The sequence below is a fragment of the Ursus maritimus genome, unplaced genomic scaffold (genome assembly GCF_017311325.1).
Source record: "Ursus maritimus isolate PB19 unplaced genomic scaffold, ASM1731132v1 scaffold_19, whole genome shotgun sequence".
Lineage (NCBI taxonomy): Eukaryota > Metazoa > Chordata > Mammalia > Carnivora > Ursidae > Ursus > Ursus maritimus.
In genome coordinates this window covers 1,863,427-1,889,845 of record NW_024424341.1, presented here as the reverse complement: position 1 = coordinate 1,889,845, position 26,419 = coordinate 1,863,427, and the positions used below count along the sequence as shown (strand labels likewise).

The 26,419-nt window shown below is 50.8% G+C and overlaps 1 protein-coding gene across 3 annotated transcripts in view; it reads right to left on the bottom strand.

Annotated features, from left to right (window-relative positions):
• The window catches only part of LOC103673841 (kelch domain-containing protein 4), a 48,218-nt gene extending 24,511 nt beyond the window's left edge, over window positions 1-23,707 (bottom strand). The window contains exons 1-5 of one of the 3 annotated variants that reach the window (XM_040633201.1): window positions 23,537-23,707; window positions 20,289-20,380; window positions 16,461-16,539; window positions 15,636-15,734; window positions 4,753-4,889 (exon numbers count right to left, since the gene is read on the bottom strand). In XM_040633201.1, the coding sequence (XP_040489135.1) occupies window positions 4,753-4,889; window positions 15,636-15,734; window positions 16,461-16,539; window positions 20,289-20,380; window positions 23,537-23,635 (506 nt within the window). In that variant the 5' untranslated portion in view covers window positions 23,636-23,707. Of the gene's footprint in view, window positions 1-4,752; window positions 4,890-15,635; window positions 15,735-16,455; window positions 16,540-20,288; window positions 20,381-23,536 lie in introns of those variants that run through there. The other 2 variants (XM_040633203.1, XM_040633202.1) reach the window with 2 other exon arrangements.
• Between the last annotated feature and the right edge of the window lie 2,712 nt (window positions 23,708-26,419).

Here is a 26,419-nt window from a genome sequence, read left to right as displayed (position 1 = left end):
GGGCAGCGGCTGGACCCACTGACGTCACACAGCTTCCGTGGGCAGAACAAGGCACGTGGTGGGACGGGACTCAAGGCCTGTGCTCTTTTCTCCACATGCAGCATCAGTGCACAGCATGGCCGTGAAAAAGGGAAACACGCAGGCACTGGTCGATCGAGGTGCCCCTTTTAGTGACCTGACTTCAGACCTCAGAACAGCAGCTCTTCCCTGACTACCCTATGCAGGCCCTGACTCACCTCGCTCGCGAGCTGAAATCATTTCCCCAAAAAGCACTTTCTTCAGACCAGCCCATGTGTGCAAGGATGGGCGGGACATTCTTGCTGTATCGGATAAATCAGAAGTCATCAGCCAGCAAGAAGGAATCCACCCTGCTCTCCCACAAGAAAAACCTGTTTGAAAGCCAGCAAAAGGGCTAAATGTACTCTAGATGCTGATTTAATACAGCAGATGCTGGCCTTGACCCTCCTCTGGAGGCCGCCTCAGCTGTAAAACTACCCCCCACAGGACCGAGAAACACTTATGGAGAAATGAAGGCAGAGCGTCGGGCCAAATCCTGGGCACAAAACACACTCAAGCTCATCACGGGCTCTGCCTGCGCCTTCTGAGCGATGTGGGTTCTCCTGGACTCAGAGGCCTTCCCCAGGAATGGTAAACTCAGTTTGCATTTTGAATGAATCTCCTCGCCTTTGAGATGACAAGACTACGGAGGCCACACCGCCAGCGGAAGTCCCCTCTCCACAGCAGCCACTGCACCAGGGCGCGAAGAGCCCAGTCTCATTCCCAGGAAGAGCGCCGCAGCCCACCCCGAGGACTCAGCAGGCAGGCTCTCCTCGCGAGTCCACCCGTGCGTCCCCAGTTACGGCGGCCAAGAAGAGCGGACAGCCCGTTACATCCTGCACGTCACAGAAGCACCTGCTCTCTTACTGCTTAAGGAGCTAAGGAACTTCACCTGCGTTTTCTTACTTCTGAAAGGGCAGCGGGCATGTTCCGTGTTCACATCAGTGAACAAAACTCCTAATGAGCACAACACCCACTCATCACCAAGGCCGATGGATGAAGAACTGGGGCCTCCAGCTGGGGCCCAGGACCACCTTGGTCAGGATCACTAAGTGGGGCAGGGAGGGCTTAAATAAAAGGCAGATTCCTGAGCCTCGTTTGAAACGTGCTCTGAACCAATGTTTGGGGTGAGGCGGGCAGGGAGGTGCTACTTGGTGCAGAAAGTCCAAGAATCACGAACAGAGGGTGTTAGCTCTGGGCCACGTCCCCAGGCGGACAGGTCTCCCAGCCACTACACCACCGACTCTTGCTGGGACACTTAAAACCATTCTCTAGGGAGCCCTTCCAAAGTGCAAGTAAGAACAGGAAACAACATATTCCATAGGGCCTCAGCCCCGCGTCTAGGAACTGCTACACGGAGAAGGGAGGTGTCCCAAGACCGCCAGCGAGAACACTGGGCACCGGGACAGCGCCGGGGACAGGCCTCCTCCCAGCAAGGAGGGAGTGTGGCTGGAGTCTCTGCGGGAACAGACAGGAGGGGAGAGGCACAGAGGCACAGGTGCCCTCTGACTCTCCAATTCTCCTTCTAGGCGGTTGTAACTTTTACTGACGGGTGAGAAATAAACCTAACTGGAGGGAAGTGCGATGTTCCTGACCGGGAAGACAGGACCACAACAACGTCGACTCTCCCGGAGTGCGATCTGTAAGCGAAAGAAACCCCGTCAAAATCCCACTGGAATTTTTAAAATACCACATGAAAAACTGATTCTGGAGCTCATATGAAAAAAATGCACTGCAAAGAAATGTTTAAGTAAATGACCAAAACCCTCCAGCTCTCAGAATACACCCTATGGCTGCAGGGACGAAGACGGAGCGACACTAGACCAGGTGCGGCCCGCGCCGCGCAGGACAGTTCTCTGGCCCTCCTGGCGAGCACACACACACGTGTACACACTCCTGGGCTTTGTTCTTAGGCACGTATGGTTCTGTGGTATGTATCTTTGTATAAACAAGAGGGAGTATTTCTTTAGGGTATGTTTGTAAAAGCACACTTGGGGTGGAGGCACGTGTTCAGCTGCACTGGGGCGACGGCGCCTCACCGCCCCCCGACGGTGCCCGCCTTCACCTGCAGCTGCCCTGCTGTCACCCCCTGCGCAGTCTCCACCAAGCTGCGTGCTGCTCACTCCCCTTCAGTCTCCGTGGCAACGTGTGCTCACGCCCTCTTCCCCCGCTGGTCTCTGTTCACCGAGGCCCTCCTGGCACCAGCTCCCATACAAAACCAATGCGTCGTGGGGTCACGGTGGGTCAGCTCTTGGGGCTTCTGGGGCAGTGGGAAACCTTTCCGCAGGCCTGCCCGTTCCCCCCACGCAGAGGGCTGTGGGAAGCTGGAATGGCAGGAGAGGGCGAGACACAGGCAGCACTTCCCTCTGTGGTCTCAGGACCACCTCTGGGGCAGCTCAGCACCCAAAACGATACGGGATGAGAGACGTCAAAGACACAGAGGTGGACATCGGTCATCAGGTAATGTCTCCTGAACACCACTGAGAACTTTTCGCTTCCCATCAACAAGCTCAAGACAGATAACACCTCATAATGATAAATACGTGAAGCACCAAAGCACAGAAATCCAGCCGCTCGTGGATAATCTCCCGGCAAACGCCATCAGCAGAGCTGGGGGCAGAACCTCCATCCCCCGCCCCCCAGGCTGCACCTGCTAGTCAGGTGCACACTCCCACGTGGGCCCACGGACAGCTCATGGCAACACTCACCCCCCAGAACCGGGGTCCTCACCCAGAAGCAAGGCTGGAAGAACAGCTCAGACAACACATAAAAGTCAAGCACCCCCTCCTTTTCCAGCCCCGCCACTCCGTCCAGACTAAAGCAGAGGCTTAAGAACACCAATGGTACACAACTTGCAGTCTCCTGTGGGTCTAACGGCCAGTGACATACTTTCCAAAAACTCTCGCGTCACGATGACTGTAAGCATTCAAGCAGCGAGAGACCCGTTTCGCAGAGACAATTCCAACACAGGACGGAAGCTGTGGAAGCCGTGCACGTGTGCTGGGGCCGATGGCCCTGGGTCACAAAGAGGTGAGGGCAGCTGTCCCTGGCTGGTGGGGAGACAGTGGCCACAGCAAGCCCCTCGAAGGGCACATCCCCGAGTGGCCATGTGTCCCTAGTGCCCCTACTTCCGTGTTACACACCCACAGTAAAAGCCACAGAACTGGGAAGGACTGAAGGCCACGAGAAGTGTGCACGCGGCAAAGCAGCTGAGGACGTCCCCACGGCTGCCGCGAGCCCTGAGCCCCGCTGAGCCGCTGTCACAGGGCAGTACTCTCTCATGGAGCCGAGCACCGTCCCTCACCCATCCGTGAATTATGGACAAAAAGTCACTCGAACTGATAAAAATGCTAAGAAAATACCCTGAATCAATTCGTCAAAGATGAAGAGACAGGCAGTAAGTGACGGCTGGGTTTTTAAAGAACTGAAGCAGAGCAAGAGGAACAAAGATGGCAGGCTCCGGGTCTAAATACTTTTTAAATCGAGAATAAATAACCAAGCTTCCACATGTACGCAACAAAATCAATTTCTGATATGAAAATAACTTTAATTGCTGTGCCTACCAAGACCATGAACTTTCCCAAAGCAGGTAAGAGAAAGGGAAACGAAGTCAGTACTGCGTAGCACACAGCGAGGCTCCGTTTTCCAACTTCAGGAGGACGGCTGAAGCTCCTCCGGCAGCCTGGCTGAGCCTGGACGCTACCGACACCTTCCGCGCACTCAGCACACTCGAGGTGTACACAGCCCAGGCCGAAGCTGATCCGAGCCGGCCTGCACCACCCGGCCTCAGCAGCCACGCTAACGGTCCCTCACCAAACCACCAAGCACAGCCTCCAGCGAGTGGTGCTCCCTTCCGATGAAAGCCCCAGGCGCCCAACGGGTTCTGCACCCTGACTGAACTCTGCACTCCAGCCGCCTATTCCAGCACGGGAGCAAGCTCTGGTCTGCCACTCTGACGGCAGAGACGGTGCCCAGGGATCGTGGTGTGTGTGGCCCCGGCCACGGGGCATGTGCACCCCCGAAGAATAAAGCCAACTAACCCTACTTTCCATCTCTCATTCTATGGTCATTCTTCCGACACGCAGCTGACCGGAGGTGAACGTGCAGTACAGATGTGACAAACCCACCATCAATGTCCCCGACGGGCAGAAATCAAGCCCGGCGATGGCGGAGCCTGGTTTACTGAAGAGCCACAGGAAAGCTCTCCCAATTCTTCCTGTCCTCTTCCCAGCTCTGCTATTTCTAGGTCAACAGGCCTAAGGAGAGCACTCCCTTGTAGTGAATACCACGGGCCCACAGCCAGCAAGCCAAAGCCCAGCCCTGCCTCCAAGGGGATCCACACAGCCCGGGAGGAGGGCAACTGCATTCCAGACGCTCCATGTAGGTGCTGCTGAGGGTGGACGGGAAAACAAGCAGGGACACCGCGCTGCTCCCAGCAAGGCCAGCAATGCCTTCAACAAAGTCAGGTGGTCAGACAGCTGGCACCAAGCTGGCCTTCTGTGAGAAGGGTCTAGAGAAAAAGGCGAGCTCTTCCCTGCCTTCAGTCACCAGCAAGACTGGCCGCTCAGGGCTCTGCAAACGTGCTCCACGGAGCCCCGGAATTCCAAAAGCCAGGACTGCGCCACCGTGAACACAGAATGCTGGCACAGGACAGGAGCCAGGCCCAGAGGTCAGGCTCGCTACCCACCACCTTACCTTACTTGCTCCCAGGTCCTGGTGGCCAAATGCAGCACCCAGAGATCCTTGTAGTGGTAGAACTGCTCTCCGTCGGGAGAAGCAAACTCCCCTCCAAAGATCCACAGCTGTCCTCCACACTGAGGCACCACCACAGCCTGTTAGAACAAAGGGACAGGTCAGGCCACCACGCAGCTCGCAGCCGGGTCCGCGTCCACAAGATCCACCAGAGCACCATACACGGTGGCCTCAGCCAGCACCCACACTCAGCAAGCACCTTCCCCTGCGTTTGAGGGCAAAATTCTTCAAAAATCCTGCATCTGGCAAATGCCCCGAAGCCAAACACCTACCCCACGTCCAGGTATTCCCAGGTTGCAAAACCGACTCTGACAACCCCGAATCCCATTAAAGTGGACGCAGCTGTGTCGAACACACACCTGAGCTCGAACACAAACCGACACTCTTCCTTTTATTAAGTATTTATGATAAAGCTGTTTGGCTGCCGCATTAACCCCTTCCCTAGCTGTGTGGCACGGCACATCTACAACGCACCCACAAATCAAACACGTGTGTAATACGCATCGTTTACCCAACACTCCTCTCTCAGAGACTAAAGCGCAACAGCGGAGGCGAGCGAAAGCGGTGAAAACAGCGCCCTCGGGGCCGCTCGTCCCAGAGGCTCTGGCGGTCCCACATCCGCGGGCACAGGACAGCACGAAGGGGCAGGGGAGCCAGGCCGACCAGGCACATGCAACACACGCTTTGAAGACCAACGTGGGCATATTTCAAAGTCTGACTGGGCTGAGACACCTGCGTGCCTCAGTCATTAAGCGTCTGCCTTCGACTCAGGTCGAGATCCTGGGGTCCTGGGATCGAGCCCCACATCGGGCTCCCTGCTTCTCCCTCTCCCTGCTCCTGTGCGCGCGCCCTCTCTCTCTCTCACTTGCTCTCTCAAATAAATAAAATCTTAAAAAAAAAAAAAAAGAGTGACTGGGCTTAGCAGAATATCGAAACTCTCAGAGAACAATGGTCCCTGGGCACATCTCATGCACCAACGCACCCATCTGAGGGGGAGCCGAGCAAGGATGGGCACTCCAGGGCTCAGGTCATTTCACATGCCCAAGGTTACCGTCTCAACGAAAATGAAGCAAGAGTACCCAGCACGCCAGGAATCCAAGCACGAAAGCTCACCACTCGGCCCAGGGGAGACTGCGGATCACTGTGCTGGGTCCCCCGCAAGAGCAGAAGAAGTCAAACGTGATTAAAAAGCATCTGTCAAAGCAAGTCAAAGCATTCTGATTTTCCAGAAAAGGGAAAATATCCTGTAAGGAGATGTGTTTCAGATAGCTAAAATAAGAGCGAATGCTACTCCATGTAAAACAACCCGTACAGGCGCAAATAAAGAAACACCGATTCAGAGAGTTCTAAAGGCAGTTTCTGGACGATCTGGTCCAGGGCTTTTGAGCTCTGGGCTAGATGTGTTGGTGAAGGAGTAGACCTCTTCTCCAAACAAAAGCTTAAGGACTTTAAGGGCTAACAGGTGGTACGAGTGACACTGGAAGCCCCTGCCCAGAACCCGCACCCCCCTTCTCACCCTGGGGACACTCCAATCCTGCGCCCGCACCTCACTTCAGAATGCCTGGCCTTTCTGGGAGCTTGCTGCAGGCTACATGCGAACAACCCATGACCGCCTGAACCCACCAGAGCCACACCCCCCACCGGCCGCCCAGTGACGGGGAGTCCTACTCCCTTGAGATCTTGTGCGATGACAGGCCACCCAGCAGGCAGCATGGTTGCACGTACAGTTGTGATCCTACTGGTTTTACGGTGAGGTGAGCTGATCTGTAAAACGTGTGGCTGAGGGGACAGACTTCAAGGAAGTGACTTCTGCAAGCACCCTGCAAACCCGGGCTGTGAGGCTCACTTGGCCGACAAGTGGCACAGAGCAGAGGCCGGGCTGGTCTATCTGCGAGCACCACCCACAGGTGCGTCCTTCATACCAGAGGGGCCTTCCTGCCCCGGAGCTCAGAAGCGGTTGCCATGGCAGCAGGCAGCGCAGCTGGGGTGGCGGAACCGGGTCAGCGGCTGTCGGGCCCCCACAAAGCCCCCCACGAAAGCACACACTGGGTGGGTTGGGGAGCGGTTCTCAGGAGGCTCTGTCCCAGGGCACCCGCGGAGCACCCTGGAGGTCCTGCAGCAGCGCAGGTCCTTTGCCCTGCCTGGCACTTAAGAACCTGCAGAACCGTGGCTCGGTCGCCAACCTCTGCCACCCCGCACTGACTCGGGGGTGGGGTGTCCTGGCGGCATATTTAGGGTGACACGGCCCTCTCCACCGCCATTTTTAATCAGCTTTTTATGTGCCGTCTCAGCACAGATGACCACCCTATGAAGAGACAAGCCAGTTTCCTAGCACTCTAAAACACCGGTCCATCTGAGGGGAAGACACTGAGAGCTTCAAATCATTAAATCAGCCGTGATGATTCACTGGGGCCCCAATCTCCCAATTTTCTGAGTTTAGTGAAGTGTTATAGTCCTGCTACGCGATACAAGGTGCCTTGAGCTATCCCATTATAGAAGGCTACTACATGATGCACACACACAGTGGACTGGACGTACTGATGCGTAGTCCAACTAACCAGAATTGCGAATGTGCAGAAATACAAATTGTGTTTTTTTTCTAAGATTTTACTTATTTGAGAGAGAGAGCACACCATGTGCATGCAAGAACAAGCCAGGGGCAGGTGGGGGAGAAGCAGGCTCCCCACTAAGCAGAGAGCCTGACGCGGGATTTCAGGACCCAGATCACGACCTGAGCCAAAGGCAGACACTTAACCGACTGAGCAACCCAGGCGCCCCCCAAATTACATGTTTACATAAGAGATGCAAAAATACAAATTAGTAGTTCCGGAAAAATGGACAATGAACTTACTTTCCTATTTATTTCATTTTTTCATAATGAATATTTATTACTTACATAGCTTTCATTCTTTTTTTTTTTTTTTTTAAAGATCTGTTTGAGAAAGCATGCGTGCACACAGGGCAAAAGGAAAAAATCCCAAGCACACTCTCCACTGAGAGCAGAGCCCAATGAGGGGCTCGATCCCACAACCCCGAGGATCATGACGTGGGCCAAAACCAAGAGTAGGACACTTAACCGACCGAGCGACCCAGGCGCCTCGGTTTTTTCAGTCATTCTGAAAAAAATGAAGTTAAACTCCAGGCAGGAAGAAGACCATAAGGCAGAGCTGGTCTTCCACATCCCATCCCCCACTGGCCCCCAACAGCAGGCCCAGCACAGTGAGACTCTGGAGGCTGCACGAAGGTGGGTCCAAGTCAGTGACCTCAGAGTCTCATCTGACTCCTCAAGGACTGTGAACACCTGGGGAAGTTCACGTACTAATCACGGGAAGGCGAAACTATGAAGAGCCAGGGATAAAACCCACCCTTCTGACCAGGAGGGACCAATATGCAGCCCAGCGGCCTCCCTCCATCAACAAGGGGCCACTGGACTGTCCACGAAGCACCTGTCATCAGACAATGGGAAGTGCTGGCCTGAACTCCTGAGAGACAGCCAACAGGCAGGACAAGCCCTTCGACTTGGGATGCACTTTCGGCACCTGATGCAGGAAAGGGGCCCAAAAGGGCAGGTGCTCTTACCGAGCTGAGGAGACAAAGGTCAGAGTTCAGGGATGCTGAGGGCTGCTGGTTTGCAGGGAAGGGTACTGGAGAGAGAACACGCTGCCAGTCCACACAGGGGTCCCACTGGAGCCTTCCGACACCAAGCCGCACAGCTGCCAGGCAGGACCACAGGAGGCTGGGCAAACACCCACCAGGGCAAAGCTGAAGGCCTGCAAGCAGCCTGAGCTTACGAAGGGCTTGGAGACCAGCAAGTTCCAACCAGACCGAGTGAAAAGTATCACTGAACACCCAGAGCATTCGGTGGAGACCCGGAAAGGCTAAACGCTCGGGCCAGGCCATCCACAGGGAAAGCCTCAGAAGGATCACGATGACCTGCAGGTGACTGAACTGCGTGCCGGGACACATCCGTCACTGACGGATGAGAACAAAACCCAGACCACCAACGGGCAGCATTCGCCAATCCAGCCAGGTGCTGCCGAGGGCCAGGAGCACCCTTTGACATCCAGCCAGCATCTAACCGCACATTCCTGGGGGAAAATGTGACCCATTAGAAGAAAAGTCAGTGAGCAGAAAGAGACTCAGAAGTGAGATGAGAGAATCAGTATACAAGAACATGAGAACAGTTATAAATATGCCCAAAGATTTAAAGGAAAATATGAACATAATAGAGATGGGAATGGTCATCAAAGAACAAACAGCCTCTAGAGTGAAAAACACCATCTGTAAAATGAAAAATGCAAAAGTTCACAGCACGTCCATCGTGAACGGCAATAAAAACTATCCAAAATGAAGCCAAAAAAGAAAAAGATTGCAAGGAAAAAAAAAAAGATTCGTTGCCTGCTGGACAATATTGAATAGTCTAACCTAAATCTAACCGGACTCCCAGAAAATCACAGAGACATCAAAACCAAACTGCTAAAATGCCCAAGGGAAAGAGAAAATCACTTAAGCAGCCCTAGAGGAGGACACAGAAACAGTAAATACAGGAGAACAAAGATAAAAATGACCACTATACTCTCATTAGAACAATGTGAGCCAGAAAATGGAACATCTTTCAAGTGCTGTTAGTCTAGAATTCTGTATCTAGCAAGTGTATCATGTAAAATGAAAGTAAAATGAAGACATTTCCACTTAGAAAAAAAGCTGAAAAAAATTGACATCAGCAGACCAGCAATTCAAGAACCAGTAAATGAAGCTATAGGCTGAAGGAGAACATCATCAGATGAAAACGGAGGAATGAAGTGTCCCAGAAACAGTGAATTAGTAAATCAACATAGATATTTTTTCTCTCATTTTAATATTTCTTTACATAGTAACTGCCTAAAGCAAAATCAGTAACACTGCATTGTGCGGTAATAGCACAACGGATAGAAGAAAATGTGGGCATTCTACTGGAAAGTTCTAACAGTCTTTGTAAAGTGGTATAATATCATTTGAAGGGAGACGGTCCTAAGTTAAAGATGCGTACTGCAAACCCTAGAACAAGCATGAAAGCAAAGACAAGGGGCAGCTAATAGGCCAACGGAAAAGATAAAAAAGGGATGTTAAAATACAATCAACCCCAAAGACGCAGGGAAAAAGCCAAAAAGGAACACAGAACAGATGGGACAGATAGAAAACAAACAGCAATACCAAAGGCATTACTGACTGCCCTCTCAATCACCACATTAAACAAGACGGACAGGGACGCCCGGGGGGCTCAGTCGGTTAAGTGTCTGACTCTTGATTTCAGCTCAGGTTGCAATCTCAGGGTCGTGCCCAGCACGAGGCCTACTCATAAATGAATGAATGAATGAAACAGACAAACACACCAATTAAAAAGCAACAACTGTCATACTGGGTAAAAAAGCAAGACCCAACAACAGTGCTGTTGGTAAGAAATGCACTTAAAACGTAGACACAAATGGATGTAAAGGATGAAAACATATGCCACGTAAACACTAACCCCAAGAAGCTTGAGGTGGCTGTGCTAACAGCAGACAAAGGAAGCGTCAGGAGATGAGCGGGGATGAGGCAGTAAGGACAGGGAAGGTGTGAACACTATCAACCAACCTGACCTAACAGGACACCATACGCAACAACCAGAGACCGTACGTTGTTCTCCAATACACACCAAAAATGTACCAAGATAGAGATGTTAGGCCAAAGCTCAGGTCTCAAAAATTTTAAAAGGTCCGAAATCATGCCGTGCTCTTTTGGCTGCCACGGCATTAGAAATAATAACAAAAGAAACCCAGGAGATCCCCAAATATTTGTAAATTAACACACTTCTAAGCGCTGTAACACATGGTCAAATAAGACATCCACAGGCAAATTAGATCACTTCAGTCTGAATGATAAACTGCAACACAACTTGGGGGATGCAGCTAGCGCAGTGCCGAGAGGGAGACATGCAGCTGGAGATGCTTACGTAAGAAGAGTTAAAATAAACATTCCACAGCTCCGCCTGGAGACAGTGATAAAGGCAAATTAAACCCAAAGCCAAAGGGAGCAATAAAGAACAGAAATTATCCAAAAAAGAAAAACGTATAAAAATTTAGACAAATGTATAAATTGAGAGGAAAAAAAAAATCAGTGAACCCCATGTCAATAAAATAGGAGAAACGAAACAGAAATACTCGAACAAAAACACATCTTCTGTTTGGGGTCCAGTGTTGAGAGTGTGAGTCACACAGAACTTTTTCTCCACCTTTTAAGAACGTTTTCAAAAATACTACACGAGAAGTACCAGGCAAATTACTTTCCTACCAACTTTAAACCACACCCACCTTTTAAAGATTAGAAGGCGCCTGAACCACCTGACACAATCATCGGATAAACCAGGAAATTCAAGTCAAAGAAATCAAGCCCAGGGCGGGTCCCAAGCGTGCTGCTGACGCAGTCACACAGCCAAGTCAGACACAGCCCAGGCGCCACACAGTTCCCGTCAGTACAAAGAGAAGCCTTTCCGATGCACCCGTTAAAGACAAATTATGAAAAATTACCTTTTTGAGGTTCTTAAAGAAACAGATAATAAAGAAAATCTCCCTTTACTTACCACCACTAAAGATGAAGAAAACAGGTTTTAGGGTAAACTAAATTCATCTTGTTTTTTCCCCTTGGAGGGGGGGAAGCTGCGCACTGCCCCCTGCGGCACTCTGTCACGTTACGGACACTTGAACTGAAACACCTTCAGAGTGCTTTCTACAGGAAACCCGTCTGCCTGCTCGTGCTGGAGCGCACAGCAAAGGAGCCACACTACTGTACAGACACACCTTCAACACGGCACGGTTACGAGTCTGGTTATTTCAATAATCTGCCCCAAATATTTTTAATCAACTCTATGTGAGTAAAAACGATATACGGCTCTATATCGAAGTAACTAAGAAAAAAATGAAAAAAGAAGTTTCTTGGCTACAGAAAGAACAAGAAACAAAGTGGTTTGGGAATTAGCAGTAGGATCTTAAAATTCCAGCTCAAAAGTTTCAGTCTCATCCAAGTTAAATTTCCAAATTCTTTCTATTTCGTAACTGTTAAGGGAGCGGAAGGGAAGGCAGTGTGGTGAGAAAGGGATCTAATCCAGGTCACGGGTCCATGCCAAATTTCTCCAAGAACTGATTTTTATTAAGGTCACTGTCAGTTAAAGCTGATTTCAAAATAAACACACTGTAATCTAAAATGTCCTGCAGAAGACAAAAATTTATTTGCCAGAAGATACCCATAAAATGCACATTCACCTCAAAATGTAACACAGAAATAATATGTTCAGGGCCCAGTAAGGAGATCTTAAAAGTTTACTTTTTATTTTTTAAAGATTTTTTTTCAAAGATTTTATTTATTTATTTGACAGAGAGAGAGACAGCCAGCGAGAGCGGGAACACAAGCAGGGGGAGTGGGAGAGGGAGAAGCAGGCTCCCAGCCGAGCAGGGAGCCCAACGCCGGGCTCGATCCCAGGACTCCGGGATCACGCCCTGAGCCAAAGGCAGGCGCTTAATGACTGAGCCACCCAGGCGCTCCCAGAGTTTACGTTTTAAAAAGAAGTCTAAGCACTAAGGAAATGACTTCCTAAGATACCCTAAGATACGGATTCTTCTTATGGAGGATCTCAAGCCATGGGCTGACCACCCGCTGGCTCCTCAGGACAGGCCTGGCCGACTGGACAGGGAAGCGAGGTCACTGGGCTGGAAGCTTCCCTACCCAGCAGGCTTACACCCCTAGGCTGTCCTGAGTGATTAACTTAGTATTAGGGAAATAAAACAATAAAATTCAAATGTTAATCACAGATATATTCACGTGCACACACACAGCGGTTTGGAAGTAACTGCTGAAGCCTCACAAGACAAAGCCCAGCCCGGAGACCGGTGGGCGAGGCAAGGCCGGCCTCGCCGGCACCTCGCTCCGACCCGCCCCACGAGGCTGTGTGCCGCCCAGGTACCTGGGTCTGCACACTCTTGCATTAACTGGAATAAAGCCACGTCTGGAAAACCCTAAGTTCCCCGCTCTCCCTCCAAATGCCAAAAAACAAAAGCCCATCAGAATCCAAAGTAACGGATTTCACAACAGCTTCCATTCGTCAAAGTGGGAGTCCGAAAAACGCATGATGCCATCAGGACCAGAGAAAACACACGCCATGGGACACCATCAGGAAAGGCAAATTTGTCTTTTTTTGTCGCCATGTCCCAGCCCCAGAAGGGTGCCTCGAATGTAAAAGATGCCTCCTATTTCCTGAGGGAGCGACCCAGAGCCCCCGCAACACCTGCTCACGCGGACTGGGACACAGCCATTATCCACACGGCGGCTGACGCGTTCAGCAGCTCCGATGCACCATCGTGGCATTCTGCTTCTCTCGTGAAGATTTCCTCTGTATTAACGTCTCTCCAGAAACTACTTCCTGCTCATTGACGCACTAGGCTGATAAGAACACAGAGGATGTTTTCAACCATCAACTGTTTCCTATTTTAGGAGAGAACACCTTTGTTTCATGTGAGTTTTAGTTACTACTTTGGGAGAAACCGTCCAGGGATCAAAAAGACATGATCTCACGACTGCCACCTCCTCGTCACCTGTCCCCGCAGTTCTCGGTGACCCCCTCCTGCTGGCAGTGGCATCCTCACAGTCTAGGCAAAGCTGTGTGAATGCGCCCACCGCTCTCCCGGGAAATGGTGTGCCGAGAGGAGCGGCCACTGAGGTCTGCACACATCTGGCCACATACCCTGTAGGTGCCACAGCCCTTCCCTCTCACTGGGCTGTGTTCCCAGAGAAAAACCACTAAACTCTCAAATTACACACTAAAATCCACTTCACCCCCCAGAAAAGGATCTAGGAAAAGAGAAAGAATGATGTACACGCAGGCTTCCCCTTCCCATCTCCCATGCCCCAGTTAAAGAGAAGTTAAAGAACGCGACCTTGGACACCACACTGAGCAAGTCTATGAGAAGGAAGGTTTTAGGTCTCAGAATTCCACGTCGTGAATTTTGGACTGTAAGACTTTCAGGCCAAAGACTTTACAACCAATTTTCTGTTTCCTGTGGCTCTGAATGAGAAATTCAGAGAAAACAGCAAACCAACCTTAACTACAAAGATGTTATGAAATCCCCACCTAGCCTCCTCCTAAGGCACGCATTCGAATCAGAGCCCACTGATTCGGCTCCGCCCAAATAACTGCATTTAAACATCACAAAGACTTTTACACTCACTCTTCAAGGACGCAGTTAGTAACCCTGATTAGGTCGGGTAAGAAAACAAACTCAAAAGCAGCCCGAGCCCACATCACATGACATGGGCCCAGACTGGGACTGCCCCATTGGTATGTGAGCATTTTGGGGTCCAGGAATCCAAGGAGGGATCTGGGAGGGCTGGGGACATGGAGAGATCACGGTTGGGACAGACGGGACTCATCCTCAGCCTGGAGGCCCGGGGCAGATCACACATTCTCAAGAATTGGGGCAGTCTCTGGTGAATGGATCAAGCTTCTCCATTATTTAGGGGCGCCTGGGGTGGCTCAGTCGGCGAAGTGTCTGCCTTTGGCTCAGGTCATGATCCCAGGGTCCTGGGATCGAGTCCCCCATCAGGCTCCCTGCTCAGCGCGGAGTCTGCTTCTCCCTCTGCCTGCCTCTCCCCCCCCCGACTTGTGTGCGCACGTGCTCTTGCTCTTTCTCTCTCCGTCAAATAAATAAATAAAATCTTTAAAAGAAAAAAAGAACATCCACTATTTATTAAAATCCAAGCTCACTGGGGCGCCTGGGTGGCACAGCGGTTAAGCGTCTGCCTTCGGCTCAGGGCGTGATCCCGGCATTATGGGATCGAGCCCCACATCAGGCTCCTCCGCTATGAGCCTGCTTCTTCCTCTCCCACTCCCCCTGCTTGTGTTCCCTCTCTCATTGGCTGTCTCTATCTCTGTCGAATAAATAAATAAAATCTTAAAAAAAAAAAAAAAATCCAAGCTCACTAAGATCTGATTGCTAAACCTGCAAGTACATTCTTCTTTTCCACAAGAAGGACCAGTCCAAATGCCTGCCGGTCTCGATGTGTAGTCCAGGCAGGCACGTCTTCCTCTCAGACCCAGTTTCAGACCAGCAGGCTACCCATGAGCAGAGAACCCAAGAAAGGATCCCCACATACCGTGGAGGGATGCTTTACTCGCACCACGGCAAGCTCATACAATCTTTCTCCCATGCTGAGAACGGATTACTCCTTCAAATTATTCTTTGCGCCCTGACACCGCTCCAAGTCCGGGGTTAGGATAATGAACAGGAAAGACCAAGGGCTCGCCCTTGTGGAGTTACAGAACTGGACAGGAGCAGGAGCTCTGACAGAGCTCCCCAAGGTGAGCAGAAACCAGCCGACAACATGCTGACTTCAGCACCCTTCGCTATCTCTGGTTCTGACCCATTTCGTTCGTCAAGAACGACCTTGGAACATGCCGTTTCTCCTGAGGAATTCCTCTCTCTAGCCAGCAGGTCTGGGGCCCACGGGAGCCTCTCCCTCCGATGGAGGAGTGCTCTGCTGCGTGGCAGCTGCGTGCTAGGCACCACACGAGCTAGCCTGACCTGGCGCTTTTCCCATGCTCTTCGGGCCACCTGAAGAAGGTGTTCCTGTCCGTCCCCTAAGTGAAGACACTGAAGGGCAAGGAGCTTCTCAATGCGTCCAAATCAGTCGCAGCAAGTGTGACCACGTGTAAGCCCCCCCTTCTGTACCAGGCCACCTGTCGGCTACCAACTCCAGGAGCACAGAACACAGCCCTCACAGGTAAAGGAGGAAGGCGGAGGGTCAGCACGGACACATACCTGGTGAGCACAGCGCCTTGGAGGTGGACTGGGGATCTCCACTTTGGTCCAGGCGTCCTTCCTGATATTGTAGACGTACAGTTCATTATACATAAACGTCTGCAAAAAGGAAGAGGGACTTCGTGTCATCAATGAAGGCTCCGTGCAAATGGCAGTAAGTGGAAAGCGGGATCTCAATCATTAGCTTTCCCCAGGAAACAGGTTTCCTAAAGCCATGTAAATCACACCAATGCAGGAAGCCTGTGGTTGGGCCCCTTGGATCCTTTGGGATAATGACAAAGAAAAATGTCTGCCCATCAAGCCTATTAGCACCTAAGGTACCAAGATCCTTTGCTGCTCGGCAAGTCATCTCTCAAAGTCAAGCCTGGTTTTTAAAGGCATGAGAATTCAGAGTGGAAGATGAACAAGAGAAGTCAAACTCACAGGGCTCCCCAGCATGGAAGAAAGGCCAACGCATGCTTTTCTAACTGTTTCATACACAGTTCTGAAATACAGGTCTCTTTGGCCTGCTCAAAAATGAAAATTAGCTCTACAGTTAATCAGCACTTTCTTCCACTATTCAAAACAACTCTGAAACCCATCATGAACATATGGATATCAACCCAGATGAGCAGTGTGCTGGTCGATCACAAGCAGGCAGTAAGAGCAGTGACTCTAAAGCTCACTGAAGGACCCTGGTGGCTTCTCAAGGACAAGGTCGCATGCCAGTCCTGCAGGCTCAGGAGCTGGGACCAGTGCATATTTGATTCCACTGCTTTAAACTAATTTTACTCAAAATGAGACCCATGGAAATGTGAGGAGAAAAGAAAAAAATATATACTTTACTTTTTGGCCATTGAAATATTCACCTCCGAAAAGGATTAATTCGTCTTTCTCTGGGTGAGCAGAGAGTGAGGCATGTAACCTACAAGAGACAGAAGCAGCATTCAACACACAATCCGGCCACATGGGGCCCAGCTGAGAGCCGGCCTCCCTTCCACCAGAGGCCGCAGCCCCTCCCTGAACTCCGGGGAAAGACAACCCCGGCACTGGCAACGAAAGCTAAGGTCTCCAACCCTTAAAATCAACCTCACGGCCACAATACCAATCTCCCAGGAGGGCCCCGGACCTGGATGATTCACACAGCATTTGGCTAAAAACCATCAGGCAGTGAGAAGTCTAGGTGCCCCTAATTTAAGTGCCACATTTCCCACAGCTAACCTATTTTACGGGTCTATCTTGTTAAATCACAATCAAAACTGTTCTACAGGGACACCTGGGTGGCTCAGTCGGTGAAGCATTTGCCTTCAGCTCAGGTCATGATCCTGGAGTCCTTGGGATGGAGCCCCGTATCGGGCTCCCTGCTCAGTGGGGAGTCTGCTTTTCCCCTCCCTCTGCTCCTCCCCACCGCTCATGCTCTCCCGCCAATAAATAAATAAATCTTTCAAAAAAAGATAACTGTTCTAAAAAGTCCAGTACTTGAGCATTGTAGTATGTATCCAGACAGCTTCCACCTAAAAAACGCAAATAACTTCCTACTTACACCACACGTGAGGACAAAAGACCGGCTACAAGGGACTATACATACATGTGCACCATCTCAGTAGAAGGTAAGACAATGATGGGGGTGGGAGGGCAGGACAATCTCTGGAAAACCCCCTTTCAAAATCCCTCACGTGGCCTTCCCCGGGGGCATACTCTAACAGTAATTCCAGAAGGTAGTTCGTAAAGGAAAACAAAGGTTTCAAGGTCAGCTAAGTCTGAGAAATCAGACAACTCTATTTTTCTCTTGAGGATTTACTGTACACAAAAACATTCTATAGATGTAGAAAGTTTGCCGTAAAGAACCCAGTGTTGGGGCGCCTGGGTGGCACAGCAGTTGGGCGTCTGCCTTTGGCTCAGGGCGTGGTCCCGGCATTATGGGATCGAGCCCCACATCAGGCTCCTCCACTATGAGCCTGCCTCTTCCTCTCCCACTCCCCCTGCTTGTGTTCCCTCTCTTGCTGGCTGACTCTATCTCTATCGAATAAATAAAATCTTTAAAAAAAAAAAAAAAAAGAACCCAGTGTTATAAAACGGGACTATGCTGAGGCGCCTGGGTGATTCAGTGGGTTGAGCATCTGATTCTTAATTTTGGCTCAGGTCATGATCTCAGGGTTGTGAGATCGAGCCCTGTGCTTGGTGTGGAGTCGGCTTGAGATTCTCTCTCTCTCCCCCTCTGCCCTCTCCCTGCTCATGCTCTCTCCCCCTAAAATAAATAAATAAATCTAAGAAAAAAAAAAAATAGGACTACGCTGTGGAGAACAGTCCCATAATTAAACACAGAAGTAGCACGTGACCCAGCAATCCCACTCCTAGGTACATGCCAAAGAAACCTCGTAAACAGGGAAACAGGGGCTCGGACAGACACCTGCATGCCAACGATCATCACAGCATTACTCGCAGGAGCCCAAAGGTGGAAAGAACGTAGGGTCCATCAACAGATGAATGCGTGCATCCACACAGTGAAGCATTATTCCACCTTAAAAAGGAATGAGTTCAGATTCATGCTATGACACGGATGAACCTTACGGACATCGTGCTAAGTGAAAGAAGCCAGACACAGAAGCACAGCTGCTGTGTGACTCCACTTGTATGAAGTATCTAGAAGAGGCAAATTGAAAACTGGGAAGCAGAGGTCACCAGAGGCCGAGAGGAAGGGTATGGGGAGTGAAGGCTCAAGGGTCCAGAGCACAGTGAACGTAAGGAATCCCAGTGAACTGCACAGCTAAAAATGGTTAAAATGGGAAATTCTATGTTAGATGTATTTTACCACAATTTTTTAAAAATTCCAAAAGGGGGGCGCCTGGGTGGCGCAGCGGTTAAGCGTCTGCCTTCGGCTCAGGGCATGATCCCGGCGTTATGGGATCGTGACCCACGTCGGGCTCCTCCGCTATGAGCCTGCTTCTTCCTCTTCCACTCCCCCTGCTTGTGTTCCCTCTCTCGCTGGCTGTCTCTATCTCTGTCTAATAAATAAATTAAAAAAAAAAAAATTCCAAAAGGAAACCACCTGTTTCCCAACGTTCTTTAACCCCAAATCTTTTTTTCACTTAACACCTACTAAAATTTTCTGTGGAAAATTAACAAGCGCAACTGGGAAACAGCAATCCCAGTCAGGCCCAGAGCCCCCACAGGGTGCCCTCAGGGTCCCTGCCCCCCATGCCCAGCCACACCCACCCCCTCCAGCCTGCACATGGGCGCCCTGAGGCTCTGATGCACCTGGGTGCACGCTCCTGGCTTCCTCATTAAATTACATGGCAGCCAACACCTGGGGCTACACACACTCACAAAACTTGGTAATTTTCATGGTTTTTCCTATAATATTCTGGAGGAGGAGGAGGGGAGAAGTTACTAAGGTTACTGACGGAAAGATCTCGTTAGAGAACAATCCACATTCAGAATGGCTTCCCTCAGGGGCACCGTAGGGACGAAACTTTCATGATTTCAAGGACTCACTTGCTTTAACAGCTCCAAGGACAATGTGCGTCTACCACACGTGTGACTTTTGTGTGGCCCCTGGGAGGAACACGCCAAATAGAGGGGAAACTACACCGCACTTCCTGACGCTGTTTCTGAAGTGAAGACAGGGACAACCTGCAACTCCAGGAGCTGCCGGACAGCACTTTGCGTCGCCCCGTTCTGCACAGCGGCCACCACGTCGCCCCCCATCTCTGCACAGGGGAGACTAAACCCCGTGTCCGAGGCGGTGGGATTTGGGCATCAGAGGCACCACCGGCACCCCCCTCCCGACGAGCTGGACCCCAGGCCTCCACTCGGACTGGGGCCCCTCTGGTAAGATCAATCTCATTTCTGACAACGACGCTAGTGAGATGTTTATTCTAAGGGACAGGAAGCAAATCACTTCCCAACCAAACCAAACCATCTCATGTGCTTGTGAAATTAATGCATTTCCCCTTCTCTGAAGAACATGTATCTTTTCTAGGGTCATTTGGACTTTCCTGATTCCTAACTCCACGTACTCAGCGTTTTCCCTCTAGCCCGTCAGTAGCAAATACAAGAATTACAGGGCCCTAAACAAACTTCTAACACAACTGGAATTCAGAAGCCGAGAGGACAGGAAATTGACACAGAAGAGTAAGAGGAATACCAAAGCCTGCTCATTTTGGCTCATTCCAAGTACCTGAAATCCTACAGAAGACTCTGGAGTTCTTCACAGGATTCACGAATTCATTTAAAATGGCTTACGCACATTTATGTTTGAAAAATCACACCTGTCATTACAAACAGCAATAAGAGACGGTAGTCTGAAGTTCTACACCTGTGACACACACTTTTGAAACACTTTAAGAACCAAAGAGCTCACTGGGGCAATGCTCTCGTCCATGAACTGTGACCGGCTGGGCAGCTTTCGAATGGCACAATCCCTGCTGAGCAGCTGAGGTGGGGGACCTCGTTTCTGTGTTTTTGTGACAACAGGGCTGAAACGCCTCACTCCCACTCTTCAGAAGAGTGAAAAAACCATTTTGTGGGAGCTTATCTGGAATGGGAATCGGTTTTAATGAGGAAAACATTCCATGTATCCAGTTATTTATGAAAACATAGTGCCAATTTAAAGTGGTTTTCCAATGTACACAAGAAATTCATCAGATGCTCGAAGAGTCCTTGCTGGCTTACCTTGGTGAAGGTGGGGGGCACGGTGTCTCCACGATCTGAGTCTTTGTGGCATCCAGTGTCTGGAAATGGGCTATCAGAGCTTCAAGGTCTTCCTAAAGGCAGACAAGCAGTCACACCTGAGACGTGTTCTTAAACCCTCTTACACCATCAAAAACCTGCGTCAACCTTCCCACTGTGTCTGCCCCGCCCAGGGTCCAGCCACATTCAGGAATGAGAACATGTTCCTCCCATTTCGGAGACAGAGACTCTGACACTTGTAAAAATACTCATGGCTTGACCCTACAGGCAGTTTTCCGGAAGTACACATAGACGCACGCACATTGCATGTACCATCTCATTCCAGACCCTCACACTCCCCACAAAGGGCCTCCCACTTAGACAAGACCTCCCTGACTTCCTGCCAGCACCTTCAACCATTTCTCACACAGCCAGGCCTGGCCACCCCACCCACACGCTTTGCTGTCTGCATAGCAGTGTCTGAGACTTCCCCTGCTTGCTTACTCATTTTGTTTCCACCTCTCTCCCACCAAACTAATAAAAGGTGAGCTCCAAGCAAGACTTGTCCGTTGAGAACTGCACCTGCATGGTGAGAGTGCAGCAGCTATCAACTGCAGCCCATCTGCATAAGAAGGTCTCTATTCTTACACCCGCAGAAACAAATTTAGAAGGTGCCAATTTACCTGCCCAGCTGGACAGCACTGGAACATGGTCTTCCTACTCCCAGGCCAGTCATATTCCTGCATCTACTAGTGATCTCACACACACACACACACCCAGTGATGCATGACCTGTGCGTCTTGGGGAAAGTTCCCTTCCAGCCTTATTCTCTTCTTGCATGCTCTCTCTCCTCCCCTTGCTCATGCTGGAATCTGTGTCCCCACCTCCTTCTTCCCTGCTTCTCTCTCTCTCCAAGCCCACAGCCCTCATTCCTGTTTCACATTCCACTATGTAGGTAGATGTGCCCTGCACCTAAAAACACTTCCAGACCATCCTGCCCGTTTCATTTCCCACCCCACCTCCTGGCTCCAAGCTGCACAGGATGCCTCAGTTCCTTTCATCAGAATGCCACATTCCTCGGCCTGAACAGCGGCCCGCAGCCCTCCGCCTCCCGTGTGTACCCATGAGCCCCCAGGAAGCAGCCACCTTCTGGGACAGAGTGCTCCTTACTATCAGCATTTCTTTATACTTTAACTACACGTAAACATATCCCTAAATAATACATACTAATTATCGTCTCACATTTTTCAATTTCATGTCACCAGCACCATATTGTGCATTCTCCGGCAACCTGCTTTTGTGCTCGACGCTGCTGAATGAGGTCTGACACTCCGACTCCGTTCACGTTCCCTGTGGCAGAGCTACCACTCCATCCCGGCGTCTCCGGCCATCCTGCTGCTGCTGAACTCTAGGTCAACCCCAATGCTTTGTTTCCACAAACACTACTGTGGCCATTTTTGTGAAACGTCTTCGTGTAGCTGGAAGTTTTTCCAAGGTAAGCCTTCAAGTGCATAACTGCTACGCGGCAGCTTCCAGTCCTCTCGATATGAACAAAATAGGATCCAAAGTGGCTCTGCCAATTTTCACACTCACGGCGGTCCGCGAAAGCATCCACTATCCTGCCACTTCCACATGAGCAGTTGCTTAAAGGCTGTCCTATTGACCACCATATCGCTAATGCAAAACCGCTGCCTCGGGGAGACGAGGCAAATTCCTGACCCACTGGAACCTCATGGAGACCTGGGTGAGGGGACTGACTGTTGGCAGTCACAGATACTCCAGAGCGCCTGGCCCAGTGTCATTCACCTGAGAGATTACCTTCCTGGGGGCAGGAGGGCTTCAACATGCCTAAGCGCGGAAGGGGGAGGAATGTGTGTGACACCGAAGTGGAGTTGTCAACCAGGTATCACACGAGTTCTGTGGCAGGAAGAATTCCCAGTTGTCTCCAAGATCTGCCCCCCTCAGGCCCTCAGCCAGGAAATGATGGGATGCACTCTCATGATGAGGTTACATTATATGACACAGTTGACTTTAAGAAAGGGAGAGTATACTCTGTGGGCCTGACCTAATCAGATGACCACTGATCTTAAAAATTTGTTTTGAGGACTGAAAAAGGCAACATGCGAAGTCCCAGGTCCCAAACCTGACAAGCGCGTGCACTCTCTCTCCACAGGGGACCCACTCTCATCCCCTAAGTATCGGGCTTTGCAGAGAGATGGGAACATGAGTGTAAACCAGCTAACAGTTATTGAGACCTTACTATGTGTCAAGCACTGTTCTAAAGGCACCCCACAAGTTAACTATCTTCCTGTGCCACGACCCTACCCAGGCCCATGCAGTTATGACCCCTACTTCACATGTGAAGAACTGAGGCACAGCGGTTGCACATACAGGTCATGCTCCTCTGAGGCCTTCCAGCTAGCTGTGGCAGAGAGGAGATTCAAATGCAGGCCTGTGGCTGCCCAGCCCATGCGCGTAACTGGTGAAGAACCTTAGAAAAGCGGAACCCAGAGGAGGCAGAAGGAAAAGCCCGACCACGTTATTTGACAGATGGGAAACAGAGACATGAATGGCTATGAAGAAAAAGGAGCAGTGTGGAGTCAGAGCTGGGAATTGGGAACAGCTGGTCAAACTATAACTCAGCACCACTTCACAGCTGAGACTTGTTTCTGACTTCCTCGCTGTCAGCTGGGCGGGCCGAAGGTACCTAACTCACCTGGTCGTGAGGACTTAAGCCCACTCATTACAGCACCCAGTCGTGAACCATCATAAATCACCCAGGTTAGGAAGCCCGTGAGCAACCGCCAATAGAAATCAGAACGCCCAGCGTTAAGCTCAGCACTGATCCGTTTGCAGACCCGGCTGGGGGGGCGGGAGCAGAGAGAGAGGAAGACAGAGACTGAGAAACCGTGAGAGAGACAGAAAGGAGAGACGGAGGGCGGGAGAGAGAAGACAGCGGTGTTCCCACCAGCGGCTCTGGAATCGCCGCGGCTGCACTCGCTCCCACTGGAGCTCACTGCTCTGGGCTGCTGTGAGGGTCATTCACCCTCTCTTTAAGAATGAGGACGGAGGCTCGGAAGCTAAGGCCCTCGCCCCAGACCACCCCGTCGCCGAGGCGAGCCCCCTCCCCCGGCCCCTACCGTCTCCCAGCCGAGGGAAGCCCTCCAGGACCCGGGAGCCCAGCAGCGCGCACCGGGTGGCGGGCGGCTCGCGCGGAGAGCGTCCCGGCCCTGGCTGCCGGCCCCGCTCACCTCCTCCTTCCGCGAGCGCTTAGACACCTTCTTCTCCATCTTGGCGGCCGTCTTCTCCGCCCCGCGGCCCTTCTTCTCCTTCTTGCCCTTCTTGCCCATCGCGCCGGTCCGAAGCGGGGCAGAAAGGGCTCCCAGAGAAGCTAGCAGCGGGGCGCAGCGCGCCGGAAATACGTACCCTCCGGGGCCGACGCGCGAAAACGCGTCACTTCCGTCCCGCCCCCGCACGCGCTTCCGGCCGGCGTGCTCGCACTCATGTGGCCTGGGTGCTGGGTCTGTGCGGACTGCTTGGGGGCCCTCAGGCTGCCGGGGGCATCGGCGGGAAGCTCCCGGCCTCCCTCTGTCCCGGAGGCCGGCCGGAGCGAGCCGGTGCTTGGTCCGCCCGCACGTAGTGACCCACTTGGGTGACTCGAGCCACCTTTGCTGCTTCCTCGGACCGTGTTGCAAATTAAATGATTGCCGCCACCTCACTCCCCAGAAAAATGTTCCTACACTTTCAGGGATTTACAGACTCAGGTGAAGACGGGCCCTCCTCCCGCATCAGAAGGGCCGCACTGTCTTAGGCGCTCAGGGTACCGTGCTGAAGAGGAAAACGCAGTTCTGCCCGCCACCCTCCACTGAGTCCCCCCAAACGTCCCGCGGTGGAGGGCGGCTGATGACCCCTCCAAGAGCAGTCAGCTCGCCGGGCCCCAGGAACCGAAGCAGCCTGCCCGGACACTGTGCTCCAGGATGGGCTGGAACACCCTTGCGAGCGGCAGAGCCATTTGTAGGGCCTGGAGCCCTCTGGTTTGGACGCGGTAGAGCGAAAATTCTTAACGTTACTTAGAAAACGTCATCTTTGGCTTGTAATCAGGAATATAGAGCAAATTAAGGACAAGGACAAGCAAACGGCAAAAGGGAAGCATAAATCGTGAAAGGATCTAGTTTCTTTGTGAGTGAACCGCCACAGGGCTCAGCCTTAAGGAAATTACCTTGGATCTGTGAAAATTAATGAAAGGAAACCTTACTAAAACGGAGTGGGAGGCTAGAAGGTCAGTTACAGGAAGGACTGTCAGTTGTAGAGCCCAACAGAATCACTCCAGGCCCCATAGGGAAAGATGTACGCTGCGTTTTCTGCAAGACATAGACCACCCCAGCAACTCAGCCGCTGAGAAGTCATCATTACCCTGGAGTCCTGGTTTTCTCCTGTGCACTTTTGTGGCAAATAAACCCTCCTAGCTTCCTCCTCCTTCTTCGTAAAATAGCACCCCCCCCCTTTGTTGGACTTGCCTATGATTTTGCAACAGCTTGCGTGTCCCCAATTGCAATTCTTCTCCCATAGCTGAATAAACCCACTTTTGCTGGTAAAGTAACGGTTTTATTTTTAAGGTTAACAGATCCAACCAATTGGTAATCCCCAAAGACCCAGGGATGAATGCTTTTCCAACCAACTCCAACCCTTGTCCATAAACCTAGTTATTTTAAAATAAAAATGAGGTTTGGGTAAACTACAGGAAGAGGTAGAGGAGGATGCAGGCTGCCTTATCAGAAAGGAGCTACAGAATTTCACGGTCAGCTGGCTCCTGAGCCTCTAGACATAATCATCTCCGACATTGAGCTACAAAAGGCCAAGTCCTTGCTATTGTCCCCGCTTTCCTTCTAGTGCAATCTGACTTTAAGAACATAGCTAATCCTTTTGTACTTTTCTAAGAATATTGGATAACCTTGAGGCAAGGCACTTGAAGCCAAATGGCCCTTGAGTCACAGAGCATCAGTAGCAAATACATTACAGTGGGCCCCTCTTAAGGGCTGAGATAGGGAGAGCATATTCCCTACTAAGATTTAGAAGGGTCTGGTAGATGCAGGGTTTAATGCTTTTATTATCCGAAAGAATCTTGAAGCTGAGTTGGAAGGCTCTTGGGTGATCTGTCATGGTGATTTACGTGAGGCTGAAATTCTCATTACCCAGACAGAGAAGCTGGAACATTTAAAATGAGATCAGAATCCCAAAATAGTAAAAAGATTAACTACATGGTCCTTTTTTAGTGAAATCATATAATTGAAACTTTAAGGGGTTATCTTACGACTAATACATCATTAACTGTTAGTGTTTCTTGTCTGTGGTCAGGCGCCCTCTGCTGTCTTCAAGTTGGAACCCAGAAGAGAAAAAATTTTAACAAAGGAACTAACTCATTACCCTCACCGCAAATAGTGTAATTGGAAAATTCTCCCACGTGTGGTATAGATGACGTGGTTCTTTGCATGTTTCTCATCTGGAAAAATGAGAATATTTAGCCAGCCCACCTACTACACAACATTCTTGGGAGAATCAAGCAAAATAACAAAAAAGCTTAGAAGAGTTCAGCAAAACGCAAACTTAAGAGATTCCGTGTGCTGGGAAGTCACGAACTTGAGCGGCTGGCGACGGTTTCATGTAACAGCAGGAACTGGACCCTGCAACGCATGAACAGTACACCAGAACACGAGATAGAACACCCAAGACCCGGCCACAGCTCCCAGGAGCTTCGGTTATAACAAGACAGATAAACATGATGAGGCTCCTCAAATGCTTTATTGAAATGAAGGAAAGAATGAGGAGGGATGGGAGAAGGGAGGAGGAAGGAAGGAGAGGAAGGGCAGGGAAAGAGGGAAATCAAACCACTGTTTCACACATTCATCCAGTGTTCTGGATGTCTGGGGGGGAGGAAAATCCAGTCTCGTTGCCCCAACGGGTCTGAAAGCAAAATTCTCTCGTCTTTGGGGTTAAAGTGTGTTTAATTTCCAAATAGTTGGGGAACGTTTTTGTTATTTTCTCTAATTTATTTCATTTATTTGAGATCTCTAAGAGTTTACTGCTCTCAGTCTCCTTTTAAATGCTGCTCCAGGTGCATGTGACAAATTTTCATA